Here is a 20,248-nt window from a genome sequence, read left to right as displayed (position 1 = left end):
GGTTACCAACTAAAAAAAAAGAGGTAGAGCGCAACAGGTTGAAATTACGAAGAACACATCGACTGATAGCCATGCATGTACGTTAGACTGCCCCAAATGACCCGACTTTTGAAAAAGTTATACGCTGCAGCCTTAAATTGATCCTGGGTCTAGTACAAGATCTCATGCCAAATTTGGGCCAGATCGGACTACGGGAAGGGGTCGCTCAACGAGCCTGAAGTTTGTATGGGATTTTGAGACATTTTGTTCGAGAGGAACATGAAAAACTAGCTTTTCGTCAATAACTTTTGTCTCCTTCGACCGATTTCTTTCAAAAACGGGTTTTCTTAAAGCCTTAATTATGACAAATATTTCATCCGAAGGTTTCATTTCAATTAAAGTTAAGATAAAAAAGTTAATAAGCTTCAAAAATTGGCTAACTTTTTAAAGGGTGATATTCATCACTGTTTTAATGAGGCGACTAAATGTCCGACCAGAACACTCAATGTGAAATACATGCCGTTTCGTCAAATAATGATCGATTTCAACCATTGATGTTGCGCTCGATTGCAATTTTTGATGTTTTTTTTAATATTTGAATTTGGATGATATTCACTTGATAGTTTGGAAAGAAGTAAGGGCGGAAAAATGCTTGACAATTTAAAAGAAAAATTGCATAACCACAGGGGCTTAGAAGCATGACTGGACGATTTGTGATGCCAATAAAAAAACAAACTATTTTTTCATCAATAACTTTGGTTTCCGTCAGCCGATTTCTTTCAAAAACAATTTTGCTAAAAGTCTAAATTATGATAAATATTTCATCCGAGGACTGCATTTCGATAAGAGTTAAGATAAAAAAAGTTATTAGGCTTCAAAAATGGGCTAACTTTTTTACGGTGGTATTCATTACTGTTAATAAGGCGTTAATATGTTCGACCGCCCCAACTCATTGACAGTGATGAATACCATCCTTTAAGAAAAATCGTTTTTGAAAGAAATCGGCCAACGAGAACCAAAGTTATTGATGAAAACAGGTTTTTCATGTTTCTTCCGAGCAAAATGTCTCGAAATATTGTAACAGATGCGTCTTGCCCACAATGTCAGTAACTTTTTATAGGGCGCCACTTCCAAAGAGGAAGGTTACTGACACAAGATCTGAATGCCGGCCCAGACTCTTAAATAGGGCGGGTTGTAGTTATTTGGCTCGATTTATCTTAATCTGGCCCACGGTTGACCAAGTGAAAGCAGTTTAATTAAACTTGAACCACTCTGTCAAGTTATTTCCAAGGGGTGAAGCAGAGAATCTTACCTATTCCATATCGAAAATTTCTAATAAGAAACTTGCGCTCAATAAAGGCTTGCACTCAAGGAATTGCCTAACCATCGGCGTAAATCCATTTTTAAACATTTCTCCCGACGCGTTTCAGCGTTTGAACTCAGGGAGGATCAAATTGTTGTTATTAGTGTAGTATTACTTTTTCAGCTGTATTTGTTGTATTCTGATTAAAATAATTTCCTTGATTTCCTTTTTACTTCAATTTCGGTCTAACCGTTTCCATTTTTTTCCAAAACTTTGCAACATCAGATCCATAGTCTGATTAATATTGTGTTTTGTTTTGTTTTTTTTTTTTTTTTTAAACACTTTGTACTTTATTATCTCAGATGCACTGTCTGAGTACAAATTCTTCCATTCAGGTCGTTTTACTGACCCTATTAAACCGTTCTTCATTCGGGTAACCGACCATATAAAATGCTGCTATAATTTGATTTTCGTAAACTATTTTGTCTAACTAAAGGCGGTTTTTTTTATGGCTGAATATATGAATATTGCCCAGCCCTAAGCAAGCTGAGATGTCATGTCACAGTCCGAACTGTCACTCATGGATTATTATGCTTTGGACGAAATCTATTTGCCTATGATTTTTTTTTCAGGAAACGAAACTTTATTGGTAAGTATAAATTTAAGATAAAATGAGCTATGACGGTGTTGCATAACACATAAACAAAACAAAAAAAAAACACTCAATTCGAGGTATCCAGTTTCAAGCAACATATCGATGTTTGCCTCCAGTGACGAGAATCTGAACCAACTTCAATTTCGTTATAACGATATGTTGTCTAGGTAGATGCTTGTAATAGTTGGGATTACATATTATAATTTTTCGTTCAGATTCTGAGATCAACTATTCTTCGATAGGTTTCGTAGCTAATTTCCAAAATATCACTCACTGCAATCCATGGTGGTCTTTTTTTTACACTTCGCTTTCGTATTGATTCCTAAAAGCAAAAGTTAGCACATTTTATCTTAAATTTATACTTACCAATAAAGTTTCGTTTCCTGAAAAAAAATCATAGGCAAATAGATTTCGTCCAAAGCATAATAATCCATGAGTGACAGTTCGGACTGTGACATGACATCTCAGCTTGCTTAGGGCTGGGAAATATTCATATATTCAGCCATAAAAAAAAACCGCCTTTAGTTAGACAAAATAGTTTACGAAAATCAAATTATAGCAGCATTTTATATGGTCGGTTACCCGAATGAAGAACGGTTTAATAGGGTCAGTAAAACGACCTGAATGGAAGAATTTGTACTCAGACAGTGCATCTGAGATAATAAAGTACAAAGTGTTTTAAAAAAAAAAAAACAAAACAAAACACAATATTAATCAGACTATGGATCTGATGTTGCAAAGTTTTGGAAAAAAATGGAAACGGTTAGACCGAAATTGAAGTAAAAAGGAAATCAAGGAAATTATTTTAATCAGAATACAACAAATACAGCTGAAAAAGTAATACTACACTAATAACAACAATTTGATCCTCCCTGAGTTCAAACGCTGAAACGCGTCGGGAGAAATGTTTAAAAATGGATTTAAGCCTCCTCGATGTTAAAGCGTGGCAACACCCCCGGGAGAATAAAAGTTTTACGAAGGAGTAGCCCACAAATTTCAAACCTCCCTGAGTTCCAACGTAGCAATGCGTCGGGAGAGAATTAAAAAAAAATTTAGCCTCTACGATGTTATACGCGAATCGCTCCGGGAGAAAAATTTAATAAAAAAAAAAAAAATATTAATAATAAATTAAAAAAAATATGTATAAAAAAAAAAAAACTGAATAGTAAGAAAATTTAAGCCTCCGCGATGTTTAGACGTGGCAACACCCCCGGGAGAAAATTGAAGAGGCAGGAGAGAAAAATTTAAACCTCTGTGAGTTCAAGCGTGGAAACGCGCCCGGAGAAAATTTTTAAATAGTAAGAAAATTTTTAACCTCCGTGATGTTTAGACGTGGCAACACCCCCGGGAGAAAATTGAAGAGGCAGGAGAGCAAAATTTAAACCTCCGTGATTTCGAACGTGGCAACGCGTCCGGAGAAATTTTACAAAAAAAAAAAAAAAAACCCTAGAAAATAAAAGTATAATGAAAATTTAAGCCTCCGCGATGTTTAGACGTGGCAACACCCCCGGGAGAAAAATTGAAGAGGTAGGAGACCAAATTTAAACCTCTGTGAGTTTAAGCGTGGAAACGCGCCCGGAGAAAATTTTTAAATTGGAAGAAAATTTTTAATCTCCGCGATGTTTAGACGTGGCAACACCCCCGGGAGAAAATTAAAGAGGCAGGAGAGAAAATTTAAACCTCTGTGAGTTCAAGCGTGGAAACGCGCCCGGAGAAAAATTTTTAAATGGTAAGAGAATTTTAAACCTCCGCGATGTTTAGACGTGGCAACACCCCCGGGAGAAAAATTGAAGAGGTAGGAGACCAAATTTAAACCTCCGTGATTTCAAACGTGGAAACACGTCCGGAGAAACTTAAAAAAAAAAACAAAACAAAAAAAAATGATGAAAATTGTAGTTACCAGTAGTACGATAAATAGGAGACAGGGCAAATGAGTTAGATAAATTTACAAAATAAAATTAAACCTCCGTGAGTTCTAACGCGGACGCGCGTCGGGAGGAAAATTAAAAAACAAAAAATTTAAACCTCCAGAAGTGGTAACGCTGCAACGCGTCTGGAGAAATCTTTAAGAAATAAATAATTTGATATAGAGTTTGAAAAAAACGAATAAACTGATGAAAAATCGAAAAAAAGACATTATTATTTCGGTTTTCTTAAAAAAAAAAAGAAAAAGAATAAGCATGAAGCAAGTTTATAAAAATTTTGAAATGTTTCACTTCAAAATTTTTATGGTTTTTGGATAGGACGAGTGTAACGGTCCAGTTAACGTAGTCAAACGGATCGTTCAAATCAAAAAGTAGCGCATTACGAAAGTGCCATCTTGTGGTGGGTTTTGAAAGTATTCAACGGTAACAAACGCAAGAAACGGTCCTTCTAAAACCGTTGGCGCGAAATTGATCTAGGCATAAGATCGGAAATGATTCCTGAATCCGGTTGACCACCGTAGGTATGGGTGTAAGCGAGACAGAAGATAGGGAGCTGATCTTTTGTAGTAGAGCCATAGGCCTGACTACCTTTAAAGAAACTTGTGCTAGGGACTTGATAGCGAAGCGCCAACCGGAATGGTTATACTCTCAGTACACGATATTAAGTTAGTCGGAAATAGTTGTGATCCTTAGATTTGGATTAGTTATTTTTATATCAGCTTTGATTGAGTCCGATCAAAGTTCAATTCAAATATTGAAGTGCTAGTTCCTACATATTATTGTAAATTATAAGCGAAATCGTACAGTAAGTAGATGAAACATAGTAATATTCATGGCCACGTGTAATTGATGGGCTTATTTAACAGTGGAAAATAAGATCGAGTCGTGACTCCAGTAGGATTTTTGGTACGCTTGGGAAATAGCGATCATAGGTGAGGTAATTTATTAAAAAGAAGCAATTCGAAACTGTTGGACCACATAATGATTACCAATGTGCACCGTTGACAGGTAACCCGCGTCAACGTGGGTGTAAGTGTGGGCTACCTTTTTTTTTTTTTTTTTTTTTTTTTTTTTTTTTTTTTTTTTTTTTTTTTTTTTTTTCCGACACGTCTAGCAGCCTTAGGATCGTCCTGCACGGTGAATATACAGTGCGATACTCGGTTGTGGTCTGAGAGCCCCCGGGTACGGAAATTTCCCCAACACAGACGAATCCCGTCGGATTGGAATACCTAGTCGTTACAACAACTCAAAACGACTCCCGTACATACGTCATCAACCAGCCACGGTTAGGAATCCCAGCAGTATCATCCTCGGTTGTGGTTTGAGAGCCCCCGGGAAGGGATCCTGGCCACCCTGAAGGCTGTGTCGGCTTCCGCTTCATTCGGTTACGTCATCATCCGATTACCCACCTACGTCAAGGAGCTACTAGCAGTAGTCCACTCGGTTGTGGTTTGAGCGCCCCCGGGTCACGCAAAGTCTCCTACGCTGGTTGCTTCCTGCGCTCTCCACTAAGCAGCAGTCGCCAACCTCTAGGCGACTACGATAAGTACCATCAACTTAAAACAGGACGTCGGCCGTTAAAATAAGGTAACCTCTGTAAAAAAAAGTCGGTTAGTGAAAGGGAACTAGATAGGAGCTTACTAGATCACTAGGAATATATAAACAAAATCTTGCTATAAAGAAACAGTTCGGATATGCTTTTTTTTACTAAATTACCTCACCTATGATCGCTATTTCCCAAGCGTACCAAAAATCCTACTGGAGTCACGACTCGATCTTATTTTCCACTGTTAAATAAGCCCATCAATTACACGTGGCCATAAATATTACTATGTTTCATCTACTTACTGTACGATTTCGCTTATAATTTACAATAATATGTAGGAACTAGCACTTCAATATTTGAATTGAACTTTGATCGGACTCAATCAAAGCTGATATAAAAATAACTAATCCAAATCTAAGGATCACAACTATTTCCGACTAACTTAATATCGTGTACTGAGAGTATAACCATTCCGGTTGGCGCTTCGCTATCAAGTCCCTAGCACAAGTTTCTTTAAAGGTAGTCAGGCCTATGGCTCTACTACAAAAGATCAGCTCCCTATCTTCTGTCTCGCTTACACCCATACCTACGGTGGTCAACCGGATTCAGGAATCATTTCCGATCTTATGCCTAGATCAATTTCGCGCCAACGGTTTTAGAAGGACCGTTTCTTGCGTTTGTTACCGTTGAATACTTTCAAAACCCACCACAAGATGGCACTTTCGTAATGCGCTACTTTTTGATTTGAACGATCCGTTTGACTACGTTAACTGGACCGTTACAATATCATACAAACTTTAAGCTCGTTGAGCAACCCCTTCCCGTGATCCGATCTGGCCCAAATTTGGCATGAGATCTTGTACTAGGACTAGAATCAATTTTAGCCTACAGCGCATAACATTTCACAGGTTTTGAATTTTCCATACAAATTTGGGGCAGTCTATTGTACATATTTCCACCTTTGGGCGACTCAACCGCCAACAATTTTTGTTAGATCGAAAAACACATGGACCAAGGCTTTCTGATGCCAATAAAATGATAATTTTTCGAAAAGAGGGCCTTTTACATTTTTCTCACGTTTCTTATTATATAAGCTGTAGCATTCTTTTGATAGAGAATGAGGGTGAATCTTTTTATTGGCATCACAAATCGTCCAGTCATGTTCCTAAGCCCCTGTTGTTATGCATTTTTTTTTTAAATTGTCGAGCATTTCTCCGCCCTTACTTCTTTCCGAACTATCAATAGATCATCCAAACTCAAATATTAGAAAAACATCAAAAATTGCAATCAAGCGAAACATCAATGGTTAAAATCGGTCATTATTTGACGGAACGGCATGCATTTCACATTGAGTGTCCTGGTCGGACATTTAGTCGCCTCATTAAAACAGTGATGAATATCACCCTTAAAAAAGTTAGCCAATTTTTGAAGCTTAATAACTTCTTTATCTTAACTTTAATTGAAATAAAACCCTCGGATGAAATATTTATCATAGTTGAGGCTTTAAGAAAACCCGTTTTTGAAAGAAATCGGTCGAAGGAGACAAAAGTTATTGACGAAAAACTGGTTTTTCATGTTCCTCTCGAACAAAATGTCACAAAATCCCATACAAACTTCAGGCTCGTTGAGCGACCCCTTCCCGTAGTCCGAAGTGGCCCAAATTTGGCATGAGATCTTGTACTTGGCCCAGGATCAATTTGAGCCTGCAGCATATGACATTTCACAGATTTTAAATTTCCCATACAAATTTGAGGCAGTCTAATGTACGTACAGAAAAATCTCAACAGATGCAGCTTTTATTATCGCGGACAGGATTCTCATCGACTTCACTATGGCAGAGGATAAAGAGTGTTACGTAGCTAGGTAGGTAGCAGGAGGTAAAGTTCAAAGAGCAGCGTCAATACTGAAGTGGCTCAAGCAATAGGACGCATCGAACAACGCAAAATGAACGCATAGACTAATCCCGTGGCTTTAAGATTGGGTTAATCGGAAGTAGTTAAAGAGAAATCAACCTTTACATGACGTAATTCCTTCTGGGCCATGATGGGTGCTTTGAGTAATACCTTCCTAGGTTTAAGCTAATCACCTCGCCACATGGCCCGGAATGCGTAGATATGGGGGAATCGGCAGAGCATACTATCTTTGTCTACTCCAAGTTCATGCCAAGGCGTAGGAAACTTCTAACCTTGAACGGTGAGAATGTTGTGAATAAAATAAGTCGCGACGAACATTCCAATACTGTTTCCATAATTTTGATTTGCGCTGAAAGTCCTAAACTTAACCCAGATAAAACGAATCTGTTGAGGATGTTCCAGTAAATTACTGCCAGTAATATTTCTATCATCTTTATTTTTTTTTTCATTTCAGTTATGATAAATATTGTTATGTTGAAAAAAAATTCGGAAAGGTAGAATTACATTTCAAGTTCAATAGAAGAAGTTTAGTTTTCATAAATAATTGAAAAAAAATTAACTCAAATGAAAGAATTGTAATTTTTCTCTTTCATTTCAATCTATTTAAAACTGACTTTCATCATTTTATTACCATATTTTGTTTTTGAACATTGTTTTAGGTTTTGGGTTGGGCCATCCAGGCATCCGATTGGAGTGATTCTTGAGCAGAGCATTGGGCGATCGTGAATTATGAACGGGTCTGTCTTCCCTCCTTGTTGGGCGCTTCGCGTTGCAGTGGCTTGATCCAGACGCTAATTTGTTCCTTTGATGGAGACAGTTTGATCCTATCTCTATTTCGATATCTAATCGCCTCTGTCAACATTTCTTATTCCTTGGAACGGTTCATTCTAAAATGTTGTGAGCAAATCTACACAGTAAATTTTTGCCTCAATTTTCAGCAAAAAAAATGCTGGAAATCAGCAAACATTCTCAATATTTCTGAATTTTCCAGCACTTGACCTGCATAACTGAAAAAGCAGCAAGCGATCTGTCAAATTCTGTTTTTTTTATTTTGCTAGTTTATTTTTGTTGACCGCGAAGAGTGTTTATATATTTGTCAACTATACAATGGCGATGACGGTGTTGCAAGTTAAAAATCTATTAAATAGATTAAATTTTGATGAATGATTGTATTATATAAGAAGCAATCCCAAGGGTAAATTTCTTGAATATATCTTAAGTATTTAGTAACAGTAATTAATAAATATCATATCATTAAGACTAAACTTAGCGCGGCCACTCCACTTCCAAATATTATTTTACTTTGAAATAAAATTTAAATAAATGTCGCTTAAGAGAATTTTTAAATATGACTCCCATGCGTAAAGTTGCCAGAATTTTTTTTTCAGCTCGTATCTGGGCCGGACAAATCAGGCAATTTTATATAGAAAACCTGGCAAAATCCGGGCATTTGATTTCAAAATTGCCGACTATAAATTCGAGCAATATCCGGGCAAATTTTCTAAAAACCCAGAAATAACTCAACAAAAATAAAAAATAAATTGAATTTTTTTTATCAAAACTTATAGACAGATTTTGAATCGTATTTTAGGCTTTCAATAAACCTTTCTTGATTGTTTTTATAAAAATTGGATTTGGAGACGTCCGTTGTTTTTTTGTTTGATTTGCAAATAAAGTGAATTAATCCCGGCCAAATCCGGGCATTTTTCTATGAAATCTGGGCAACCGGACCGGGTCGGACTGTTACCAAATTTTGTATCAAATACCCGAGCAAATCCGGGTAAAACCGTGCAGTCTGGCGACCTGATCTATTAGACTGAGTCGATTTGGGGTCATTTTTGAATTTCCCAAACCCTGGGGTCTTAAAAGCTTCGTCTTGGTCCAAAACTCATCCATGATTTTTTGCAGAATTTTTAAGTAACGTTTACATGAGTAAATTTGAACTTTTAGGTTTGTATGGGAAAATTGAATATTTTGTACTGAAAAATCAACATCGTTTTTGTTTCTTCTGTGGAGCCGAGCCAGCTGATGGCTTTTGTGCCAATTTATAAAATTCTTAAGGGAAATTCTCCGCTAAACAACTTTGTCGAAGACCTTAACCTCGTATCTTATTAGGCAAAAAAGTTATTAGCAGTTTTATAGGGGTATGTCTTTTCGCATTGATTAACCATAAATTCAATTGACATCACTGCTGGAGCCTCGCGAAGTATTGCATGAAAAGTAGTCATGCAATACCTTGATAGGCACCCTGCAGTGATGTCAATTGAATTTATGGTTAATCAATGCGAAAAGACATACCCCTATAAAACTGCTAATAACTTTTTTGCCTAATAAGACACGAGGTTAAGGTCTTCGACAAAGTTGTTCAGCGGAGAATTTCTCTTAAGAATTTTATAAATTGGCAAAAAAACCATCAGCTGGCTCGGCTCCACAGAAGAAACAAAAACGATGTTGATTTTTCAGTACAAAATATTCAATTTTCCCATACAAACCTAAAAGTTCAAATTTACTCATGTAAACGTTACTTAAAAATTCTGCAAAAAATCATGGATGAGTTTTGGACCAAGACGAAGCTTTTAAGACCCCAGGGTTTGGGAAATTCAAAAATGACCCCAAATCGACTCAGTCTACTGATCTATCCCTAAATGACGGGGTAAACATTAAATTTACATTGTACATCTTTTTTAGAATAAAAAATTTGCGGTTGATTTAAAAAAAATGCTGATTTCCATCAATTAAGATAGCTGGTTTCCAGCGTTTGAGATAACTGATTTCCAGAAATTGAGTTTGCTGATCCTTTTCAGGAAGTCAAATTGCTGGAATTATTGCTGGAAAGTCGCCAGGGCCAAAATCAGCAAAATTATGCTGGTTTCCAGCAAAAAGAAATTCGCTGTGTAGTTAATGATTCTTGAACAAGTTTCGAAGTTAAAGTTGCTCACTGCTACTGACTGTACCTTGCGAACCGGGTGGTGAGAAAAAAATATATTAGAGGTGCAGCCAGATGGGTCATGTTGAATTTCGAAAACCAACCATATACATTTCGTTTACCTATTGACCCAAAAAAACTGACCTGAGCGAAAAATCAGTTCAATCGGGTTTGGGCGACTAGAGGTGCCTCAAAGTGCTAAAATTTCGGTTTTTATACCCTCAAAAATCACCAGAGGGAAAACCGAAGGAAATTGGAAAAATCAAAATTTTAATTTTGATGCAAAATGACTTAAAAATGCATAAAACGTCGAGATCTTTTATCTCTAAAAAAAACATTTTTGACAAAAAATCGATTTTCTGAGTCTTCTGGGACCCAATATATTAAAAAAAAGCCGGAACAAAACAAATTCATTTTTCGTCATCCCTCCCTTGGTTTTTTTTTTTCGAAATTCCCGAAAAGGGAAATGAATAAGTCATCCCCTAGGTATTTTATTTAAAAAAAAATGATAAATTCTTCAAAAAATTAAACAATTGAACAGCGAAACTCAAACTCTAGAACATGGAAATGGTTTTACCTTTTGTATTCGAGATTTTATCAAATTTTTTATCAAAAATAACTTCATTTTCAAATTTTTGCAATGTAGATTGTATACAAGTCTATTACATGCAAGCTTTTGTTCAGTTTGTTCCAATTTATTGAAAGTTTTTACCATGAAATGAATTTTGAAAATCTCACCTTATAAGTAAATGAGGTAGAAAATGTTCGATTGAAATTGGATTTTTAAAATCTCATCTTTTCACGGAGAAAAAAAATATAGGTTAATCAACAATATTCCACCTATATTCAATCATATTGATGATTGATTCTCGACCAACTCTTTTTATTAAATATTCAACTATATTTGTATGATTGGTTTTATACAATCAACTATGAATATGATAGGTTCAACTACAATTGTATGATTGATTCAATCATAAATATGATAAATTTAACTATAATATACTGAAGGATGTTGGGCATTCAGCTATATGTATATTGTAGATTCAACTGTAGTGCTATAGTTAATTATACTATAATTATGATTCATTCAATTATACTTCTATGATTGATTTTATGCGTACAACCATGGCCGTAGGAACGGGGGGGGGGGGGTTTTGGGGGTTAAACCCCCCCCATGAGTGTCCAAAAATGCAAGCGAGGTATTGAACTCTACACTCAAAATTTTAAATTCATACTCAAATTATGATAGTAGAGCAAAGATATTCAAGAGTAACTATCTGGACTAAAAACTAATACAAAAACCTCAAAAACCAATTTCAAGTATTCTGCTACAGTTTTTCAAAATTTTCTCACTTGTGCATAGAATAAGATTGTCAGATTTTTTTTACAGCATGTATTCGGGCCGAACAAATGTTTTGAATCCGTGTATTCGATTTAAAAATTGTTGACCAAATCCAGGTAAAACCGGGCAATTTTGGTCAAAACCCAGAAATTACCCATAAAAAATCTAGAATGATTATTCTTTCAAACTTGATGCAAAAATTTTGAACACATAAAAAAATTACAATACTATTTGTTTTTTTTTCTATGTTTCATTTGAGAATGAGAATGACGACAATCCCGGGCAAAATCCGGGCATTTCCAATGAAATCTGGGCAATCGGGTCGGATCGGACTTTTCCCTTATTCAATAATAAATATCCGGGCCAATCTTGGCAACCTCATCATAGAAATTCAGGTCTGAATATTAAATTTTAAATTTAACCCATTTTGGAGGTTCTGGTTCCATATTCCTATAACCAGAATTATATTTCTACATATTTTCGTATTTCTTATGGTGTATCAAGATTGGGATTCTTGATTTTCAGTTCGAATAATCAAAAGAAAGTAGGAAACCCGTGTTCGATTTCGGTTTTGCATCCATATGAAATTTTAATCATGTTTTTCGAAGATCAAATGCATTTTCAATATTTTGATAATAGTTTTCCGAATGTGGAAAAAGAAGAGATTTGTTCTATATTCAAATTCGAAGTTCTTAAATTTTTTTCTAACACAAAATTTCAACATTAAAAGCTTCTAAGAGGCGATTCAAAATTGAAAATCAGATTCAGATTCATCATTATAAATTCTCATTTTCAATCAGATTCATAAAACAGATTAAAAATAAATGATTGAAATAATGAATTAAGATTAAAGTAGGACTAGAGAATTTCAATAATAGATCCCTGAATGAGGGCTCTAAGATTTGGCTCATGAAATTCTAATCTGGAATTAAGATTCTTAAATCGTATTTTTTGTACTTTCGAAAATCGTATAGAAATTCAGAAACAGATTCAAAGTTTAATTTTTGGATTCAGGTTTAAATTCAGATTTAAAATTCAGAAAAAGATTCAGCTTGTGAATGCGTTTTTCAATCAACATAAAATTGTTGAGAAATTCAAGAGAACATAAACATAAAAAATTGTCAATTCAATTTCCAGATTTCAAAGTTTTTAATCAGAATTAGTATGTACACACAATTCAGCTGAAAATCGCAAATATAAAATAGAATTAGAATTAATTTTCTAAGTTTTGATTCATGCAAAATATTCCAGATTATATTTTAAAAAAATTAAACATTTATTCTTTATGAAAAATAATTCCTGATTCAGAAACAAGAACCTGAGGTAACTTAAAAATCTGCATAATTTTTTTTATTTTCATGGTGTATTGTTTAACATTATTAATATAGAAGCTTTTTTAAAGCCAAATTCCAAACTAAAATCATAAACTTAGTTCAAATTTGCATCAAGCAAATTTGATTCGTATTTTTTTTTCTCTTCCTGTTTTTTTTTTTTTTTTTGGAAAATTGTATTTATTTTCATCAAAAGTTAGAATTTTGGAATTTGCAAAAGAGTTTAGAAGATTGGGTTTGTTTGATTTGAGTATTGAAAAAGTTTATTTTTAAGAAATTGAGGGCTATCCTAAAAAGAACTTATTTTATGATCAAATCATACAACTTTGATCTAAAAGACTTTTAAATAAATTCAAAAAATTATCCATTGATGGAAGCAAATTACATATTTTGTTTTTAGAGGTTTAATAAAAAAAATAGCTTACCCTTTAGGCTAAGACCACTTTTCTAAAGCTACTTTTTTTTAAGGTTTTGTCAATGACACTTTTCCATCCTTGTGGCATTCGTGTCTTTTTTCAAGTTACCATTTCATACGTGAAATATTAATGAGTACTTAATAATGAATAATCATATAGTTACAAACATTATTTGTTTTAATTTTTTTTATTCCTGAGTTGTTAAGTAAAAAATCATAGGTAAACATTAGTCACCAAAACCCCCCCCCATGAGTCGGTTCTTCCTACGGCCCTGCGTACAACTATATATTTACACTTGATTGTTCGTATTTTTACGGCATATTTTGATTTTTTACATATTATGTTTATTTGTTATTAGCTGAAAATACACAAAAGATTATGCAAAAAGATTATGGATAAAAAAGTCTTCTAGTTGTTTTAAAAATTCGTATGGTTGCCTCTTCCATGCCAATGATTTTCAATTCAACGTACCTTTTTACTTGATCAACATCGATATCTACGAACAAATCAGCGTTGCTGAAAAGTTGTTTTGGCTATCGAGGATTTCTCATCTGTTGATCGCAAATATGGCTAAAATATGGCGGATTTAGCTATTTTATTCAGGTCAACTTAAACATTCCAAAATTTAATTTTAGAATGTAACAAAATAGAAGATGGTGGATGTTATTTTTTGGAGGACACACATCAGAAAGCGAAAATGTAAGTTTAATTTTCAAATCAATTTTAGCACGTAAGCAAAAATAATATATTCCAAGATACCTAGCTCTTGAATTTTTTCATATAAATGCTAACAGACAATCATTTAACAAACCTTAACACCATCTACTGACAGAAAAGGTCAACATTTCCGGATAATTCAACTTTTCACATGTACCCCTCGTTCCGGGGGGTTCAAATGCACTCTAATTTGCTTTTGTTCAAATTTGGAATACATTTGCAAAATGCACTCTGACATACTTTCACCAATTTTTAGAGAAAAGCTGACTCAATTTAATTGAGAACCTCGTTTTTGCGCATTCAGATTCCTCAATTAAAAATAATAATCTTCATTTAAAACAGATAACTTATTTGTATTGCATATCTCGTTTTGCCTGATTATCGATTCCAAATTCCACAGAACAGTGCTGAAAATATTGCGATTGAGGGTTTTGATGACTTGGCCAAGTATTTATTTTGATTGGGATCCTGATTTATGTTTTATACAGATTAGTTTACCAAGGTCTTAATTTAATTTAGTCTAATTCATTCAGATGAAGATAAATTTTATCTAGTTTTATTAAGATGTTTAATTAAAAATCTTAAAATTGCAAAGTTTTCCAATTTAAGTTTAAACAACTAGGGTAACAGACTTATTTTGGACCAGAAGACCAATTTTGGACCACCTTGTGTAGCTCTGTTATAAAACAAATAATCATGAAATTTTTAGCAAATATTGTTGAAGCCCGGGCACTCAATGTAATGCACTATTTTTTTCATTATTGCTTGATCTATAAGAGAGCTAATCAAGGTGGTCCATAATAGGTCCCCTGATCCAATATAAGTCCGTTACCCTAGTAGCCACTTGCAAGCAAGTGATAAATATCATAGATTAGAAATTTAAAATTTTTAAAATGATTTTATATCAGGAAATGCTATTTCGTTGTTTTTCAAAATCAGCCATTTCTTTAACAATAAAACAGAAAGTAGTGTTTTCTAACTGTCAAATTAGATCTAGAAAAAAAAATTCAAACTTGTCCACGTCACCGGATGGGGGGGGGGGGGGGGAGTCTCTTAAATCTCATTTTTCTATCCGCGTGGTATCTGAACGGCCCCCAAGGCGAATGACGACTCTGATACCGAAAAACCGTTCTAATTCTGGAGAGCCAAGACCACGTAGAAAAAGACCTCATTGTGTTTGTTGTGCAAATGAACCCTCAAACTGCTAGTTATTTCCGACCGTGTAATATTAATGGTTTTTTTTCCTTAGCGTGTTTTACTAAATAGTTGCATTTCTGCCGCAGCATTTGATGGTGGCGCTTTTGGATTTTGTCCGTCGATTCCCGCAAGAGTTCCGAATCTTGTAATGGATAATTTTTGACGTAAGTCATTTGACTTTTTTTTTTTAAATATTCATAATGTTCTCTAGGTTTGAACATTTTTTTGATTTTGACAACTTTTTTTAAATTTGTTTCAGGTCCAAGATGGCGCATTCCGCGAAAGTCTAGAAAATTATCTTTCTAGAAACGGCGGAGCAGCAGCATCAATTAAGTACATTGCATTGGTTTGAATAAAAACATATGCCACTAATGAAATATATGATTAAATTAAAAAAATATATATGTCTTATTAAAAATAAAAAGGAAAAACAATACATTCAACTGCTCAAATTTATGTGAATAACTTTCGGCAAAGCAGTCCAAATTATTTTTCTTAACAAACGAAGTTTATTTTTAAACCGACGTTTCGATATCGTATGATATCATCTTCAGGGATTCTATAAATGTGTTTTGAATTATAAATTTGTGTGTGATGTGTGGTCTTATGTCTAACTCTACTTACAAAAATTCATCGTTGTTTCTGCTTTTGTAAAAGCGTACTGTTAAGATTTCTTCGTCACTATAATTTCACTGTAAGTAATATCGTTGAAACTAAGAAAAGGTGTCGTGAGGTTTGAATTTAAATTTGAATTCTCACCAGAAATATAATTTTGTAGGGGTAAATTTATGCGGTAGAGTTTTGTATAAAAGTTGTTTCGACGGTACTATGACTATTGTTGGTTTTCTGAGTAGTTTTCTTATAGTTACTTATACTTACTCAGAAAACCACAATCCCTGAAGATGATATCATACGATATCGAAACGTCGGTTTAAAAGTAAACTTCGTTTGTTAAGAAAAAAAACTTCGACTGCTTTGCCGAAAATTATTCACATTAAAATCATCCAGTCGACATCTTCAAATCAACAGCTCAAATTAATTTTTATTAATATTTGAATCTACAATTTCCGACGTTCATGGGGAGCAGCATTACGGTGAAAACAGCCATACTGACTAAAAATTCCTGTTGGATTCTCGGAGCTGATGCGATCGCTAAATCAGCCATTTATCTATTTGTGGCAACGTATAATCAGATTGTTGGCTTGATTGTATTTTCGGGTCAGAACCAAACAATCATATTGATGGTCCTTTGGACGCGTAATATAACTGATAAATCTATATATTTTTCTCCGTGTGGTTACGAAGAGTAATATGATTTTGATGGCAATCAACACACCAACGATTTTGGCACTGTCCAGCAATTTCTGCTTTCCGATGAAACGTCACTCGGTGCCACCAACCAGAATGTTCAAGAATTCCTCCAGCGGTATCGATTCGTTCGTTTAGAATTGAGGTGCTGCCATATTTGTCTGGAATTGACCTAAAGGAAGTAATAAAAATTTCACTAGTATATTCAAAGAAGCAAATGTGACACACTAACTATGTAAACACATGAAGTGTTTGAATGTGTATTATTTATTTAAATATCACACAATCAATTATAAAAGTATAGTCGAATTTACTATATTTATAGTTAAATACCTTGAATCAATCACCCAGTTGTAATTGAATCTGCTACTAGTGCCACAGATAAGTCGTGTTCAGTGGAAAACTTTTCGTACTTTTATTTATTTATTCACTTTTTCTAAAAATGATTGAAAGCTCAGATTCCGACTTCGAGAATACCCTTCTTGAAAGTCCGTCAGCTGCATCAATGAAACGCGCTGCCATCTCCCCGGCAGAAAGTTCCGATAAGAGGCGACGCATGGCCCTGTCATTCGATTTTAAAATTACCCTCAAACGTCAAGATCGGGACATAGATGAAGGTTACTTCGATGAGCTTAAATCCTTACTCATCAAACTGCAACAGGAGGTTCCGGACGATAGCCACCAACCACGTTTTTTCGGTTGCGGCTTCATGTCGGGAGTCGCCTGGTTCCATGCTGCTGACGCAGAAAGCCTAACTTGGCTGAAAAATGCACTGGAATCCTTGAAGACCAGTGGAAGATTTTCTGATCTTTGTGTTTTGCCATTTACTCCCATGCCGCCGCCACGCAAAGGCATGATGACGGTGTCCAACGATCTCAATCTCAGTGGTCATAACGCAGCTGAGATACTGCTTAAAAACATATGGAAGCTTAACAGGGCTTCCTTAAACACAAAATATTGGAGAGTGAATAAAATTATACCCCTCCCCAATGGGAAGTATAAAATATTGCTATCCATTGACGAGGAGTCAGCAAAAACTTTGGAAAAGCTTAACAATAAAATATTCTACTCTTTTGGAAGAGTTTACGTTAAACTTCTTTTAAAGCAAATTGAAAATAAATAAATAAACCAAAAGTTCAAGAATTTCATGTAAAACAGGTTTAAAACATATTTCAAATAAAAACTTTATAATAAAATAAAAGAAAACTGTTTCATTTTATTTTCGCAAAGTCTTAGCTTGGTGAACATAAAAAAAAATAATCAAATCGTAAAAAGCGATAATATTAGTAGTAATAACTTGTTTCAAAATAAATAAAAATTATAATCATAATTATAAAAACTCAATAAGCAAAATAAATCAATAAAATAAATAAATAAATAAATAAAATAATAATAATAATAATAACATTAAATAAAAAGAAGATTTAAAAAATTTAAAAAAAATTAAAATAAATAAGGATAAAACGAAATGATATATTTGAAAAATGCTTCAAATTTTTATGTGGATAAGTTTTTACCAGAGCAAGAAAATAAATAGAAACAAACAAAAAAAAATATTTACTCTTTTTACCATTGTGACAATGAGCTTTATGCTCTAAAATCCTTTATGTTGATAAGCTTCATGCTATGTTACATTACGACCCAAAGTGGAAAAGGGCTACAATGCTCAAAATCTCTATGTAGATAGGCTTTATGCCACCTTTATGGTTTTGAATTAATTTTCATACCTCCGTGTAGGTGCGGATTTTTCAGGTAAATGATGAAATTTCCTTAAAAAAAAGGCCAGGCACAATTTTTCCGTTTGTTTGGATAACGTGCCACTATTGAGCCTACCCTTTTCTGATACCTGATACCTGATCATATTTAAAGTTGAATCAGTTATACCGCTACAGTTGAATATATCATATTTATAATTAAATGATAGAGGTAAACCAGAAATGTAGAGATGAATATATTATATGTATAGTTGCATGCATAAAATCAATCGTACAATTGAAGTTGAATTTATCATATTTACAGTTGAATCAATTATACCGTTACAAACGAATCTATCATATTTATAGTAAGATGTGAAAGGTCAACCAGGAATGTAGAGTTGAATCTTTTATATTCATAGTTCGATGCATAAAATCAAACTTTAAAGTGGAGTTGAATCTATCATATTCACAATTGAATCAATTATGAATATTGCGAAAGGCAATCATAAGTTTGTAGTTGAGTCTACTATATTTATAGTTGGATGCGTCGTCGCCTTTTTTCTCCGTGTTATCTTAAAAAGTTACAGAAAAAAAACTCTAAAAGGAACAAAAAGACAGTAAAAAATTGAAAACTTTCGCCACTTGACAACTACATGCCAAAGCACAATTTGAGAAAAATATACGATTCTTATGGAAGCAAAAAACACACACGAATCAGCGTTTTTAAATCCAATTTTCAAGTGTCTTCAAGCAAAGAAAATCATGTACTGCAACCTGCAGCAGATCCCCCTGATCGTTTGAAACTAATTTGAGCTGATTGTTTCATCTCAATTTCCACATCTGACAAGCAAACAAGATCTGCCGCGATTATTTGTTTAAATTAGTGATTTTATGAGACGAACACGAACGGCAGAGCATCGTTACAAGACAAGCTGTCGTCAACCCCCATTTATCTACATACCTGTGCGTTGTTCAGAGCAGCCGTCAAAACTTGAACATGATTCAAAGCTTGTTGCGCAGCGTGTTGAGCAGCTTTGGCGGATCGTTTGGCCTGTTGCAATTGCTGGATCTCGGCGTCCAGCGCTTGATGCGCTTCCAGGCTCTGCTGTTCCAGACCTTGCAGCAAAACTTGTTTACCGTGCAGTGCCGCCTGAGCCGTGGCCGCAGCTTGTGCCGCAGCCTGAGCCAGTGTGTTCTGAGCTACGTAGGCGGCCTGTTTGGCTGCAGCATGTTGATTGGCTACAGCCGAGTTGGCCTGATCGGCCGAGCCTTGCGCAATCGATCTTAGACCACTTCCGGCACTGTATCCAGACTTGGGAGCGTAAGTCCCCCCATAGGCACCGGCAGCCGTGGCAGCCTCGTAATCGTACTCGTAGTCCTTTCGCTTCTCGGCCTTCGTCCGCGCCTCGATTGCATCTGTATGGGGGAAAATTCAAGGGGATGACATATTTAGCGAATTACAACCGAAAGATACGATCAGCTGTTAGTTTTTCGCTGTGCTGCTCTGAAGTGCACTGTGGCATAACTTCGCGAGATTAAAACAACTAGGAAGCAAACTTTATACTCACTAATGCAAATCAGCAAAACTGCCGCTATGGCCACCACTTTCATTTTTCAATTGATTTTTAACCCACAAAAGTACGCTCTACCTTCTGCTCGTGTATCGTCTATCGTCCAGCTAGCCTCGGGAACTGCTTGAAAATCTGCTTGCCTGCAAAACATGCAAAGAAAAGAAACCACATGACATTACTTACGATCGACAAATGCTCTACAACCTGCGGCCAGGTTGCAATGATTTACGCAAAGTTTGCCGTTTGAAAATGGCACTCGGGTGTGAAGATGACGAAAGTGGAACGATTGATAAACTCCAAACAAACGGTCAACTGAACACACCAAAAACCATTAAAACATCCGAAGCTTGCAATTACGTTTTCCGAAAGTATTGATTAATGTACACTAGTTTTAAAAAGGCAATGCTTACATAAGTTAT

The 20,248-nt window shown here is 34.9% G+C and overlaps 1 protein-coding gene across 1 annotated transcript in view; it reads right to left on the bottom strand.

Annotated features, from left to right (window-relative positions):
• The window catches only part of LOC129757769 (uncharacterized), a 39,889-nt gene that overhangs the window by 3,129 nt on the left and 16,512 nt on the right, over positions 1–20,248 (bottom strand). Inside the window, exons 2-3 of the mRNA XM_055755065.1 lie at positions 19,827–19,969; positions 19,220–19,674 (exon numbers count right to left, since the gene is read on the bottom strand). Coding sequence (XP_055611040.1) covers positions 19,220–19,674; positions 19,827–19,869 — 498 coding nt within the window. The 5' untranslated portion in view covers positions 19,870–19,969. The remainder of the gene's footprint in view (positions 1–19,219; positions 19,675–19,826; positions 19,970–20,248) is intronic.

Source organism: Uranotaenia lowii, chromosome 3 (genome assembly GCF_029784155.1).
Source record: "Uranotaenia lowii strain MFRU-FL chromosome 3, ASM2978415v1, whole genome shotgun sequence".
In the NCBI taxonomy this organism is placed as follows: domain Eukaryota; kingdom Metazoa; phylum Arthropoda; class Insecta; order Diptera; family Culicidae; genus Uranotaenia; species Uranotaenia lowii.
The sequence above is the reverse complement of the archived record's forward strand: the minus strand, read 5'-3'. Positions and strand labels throughout refer to the sequence as shown.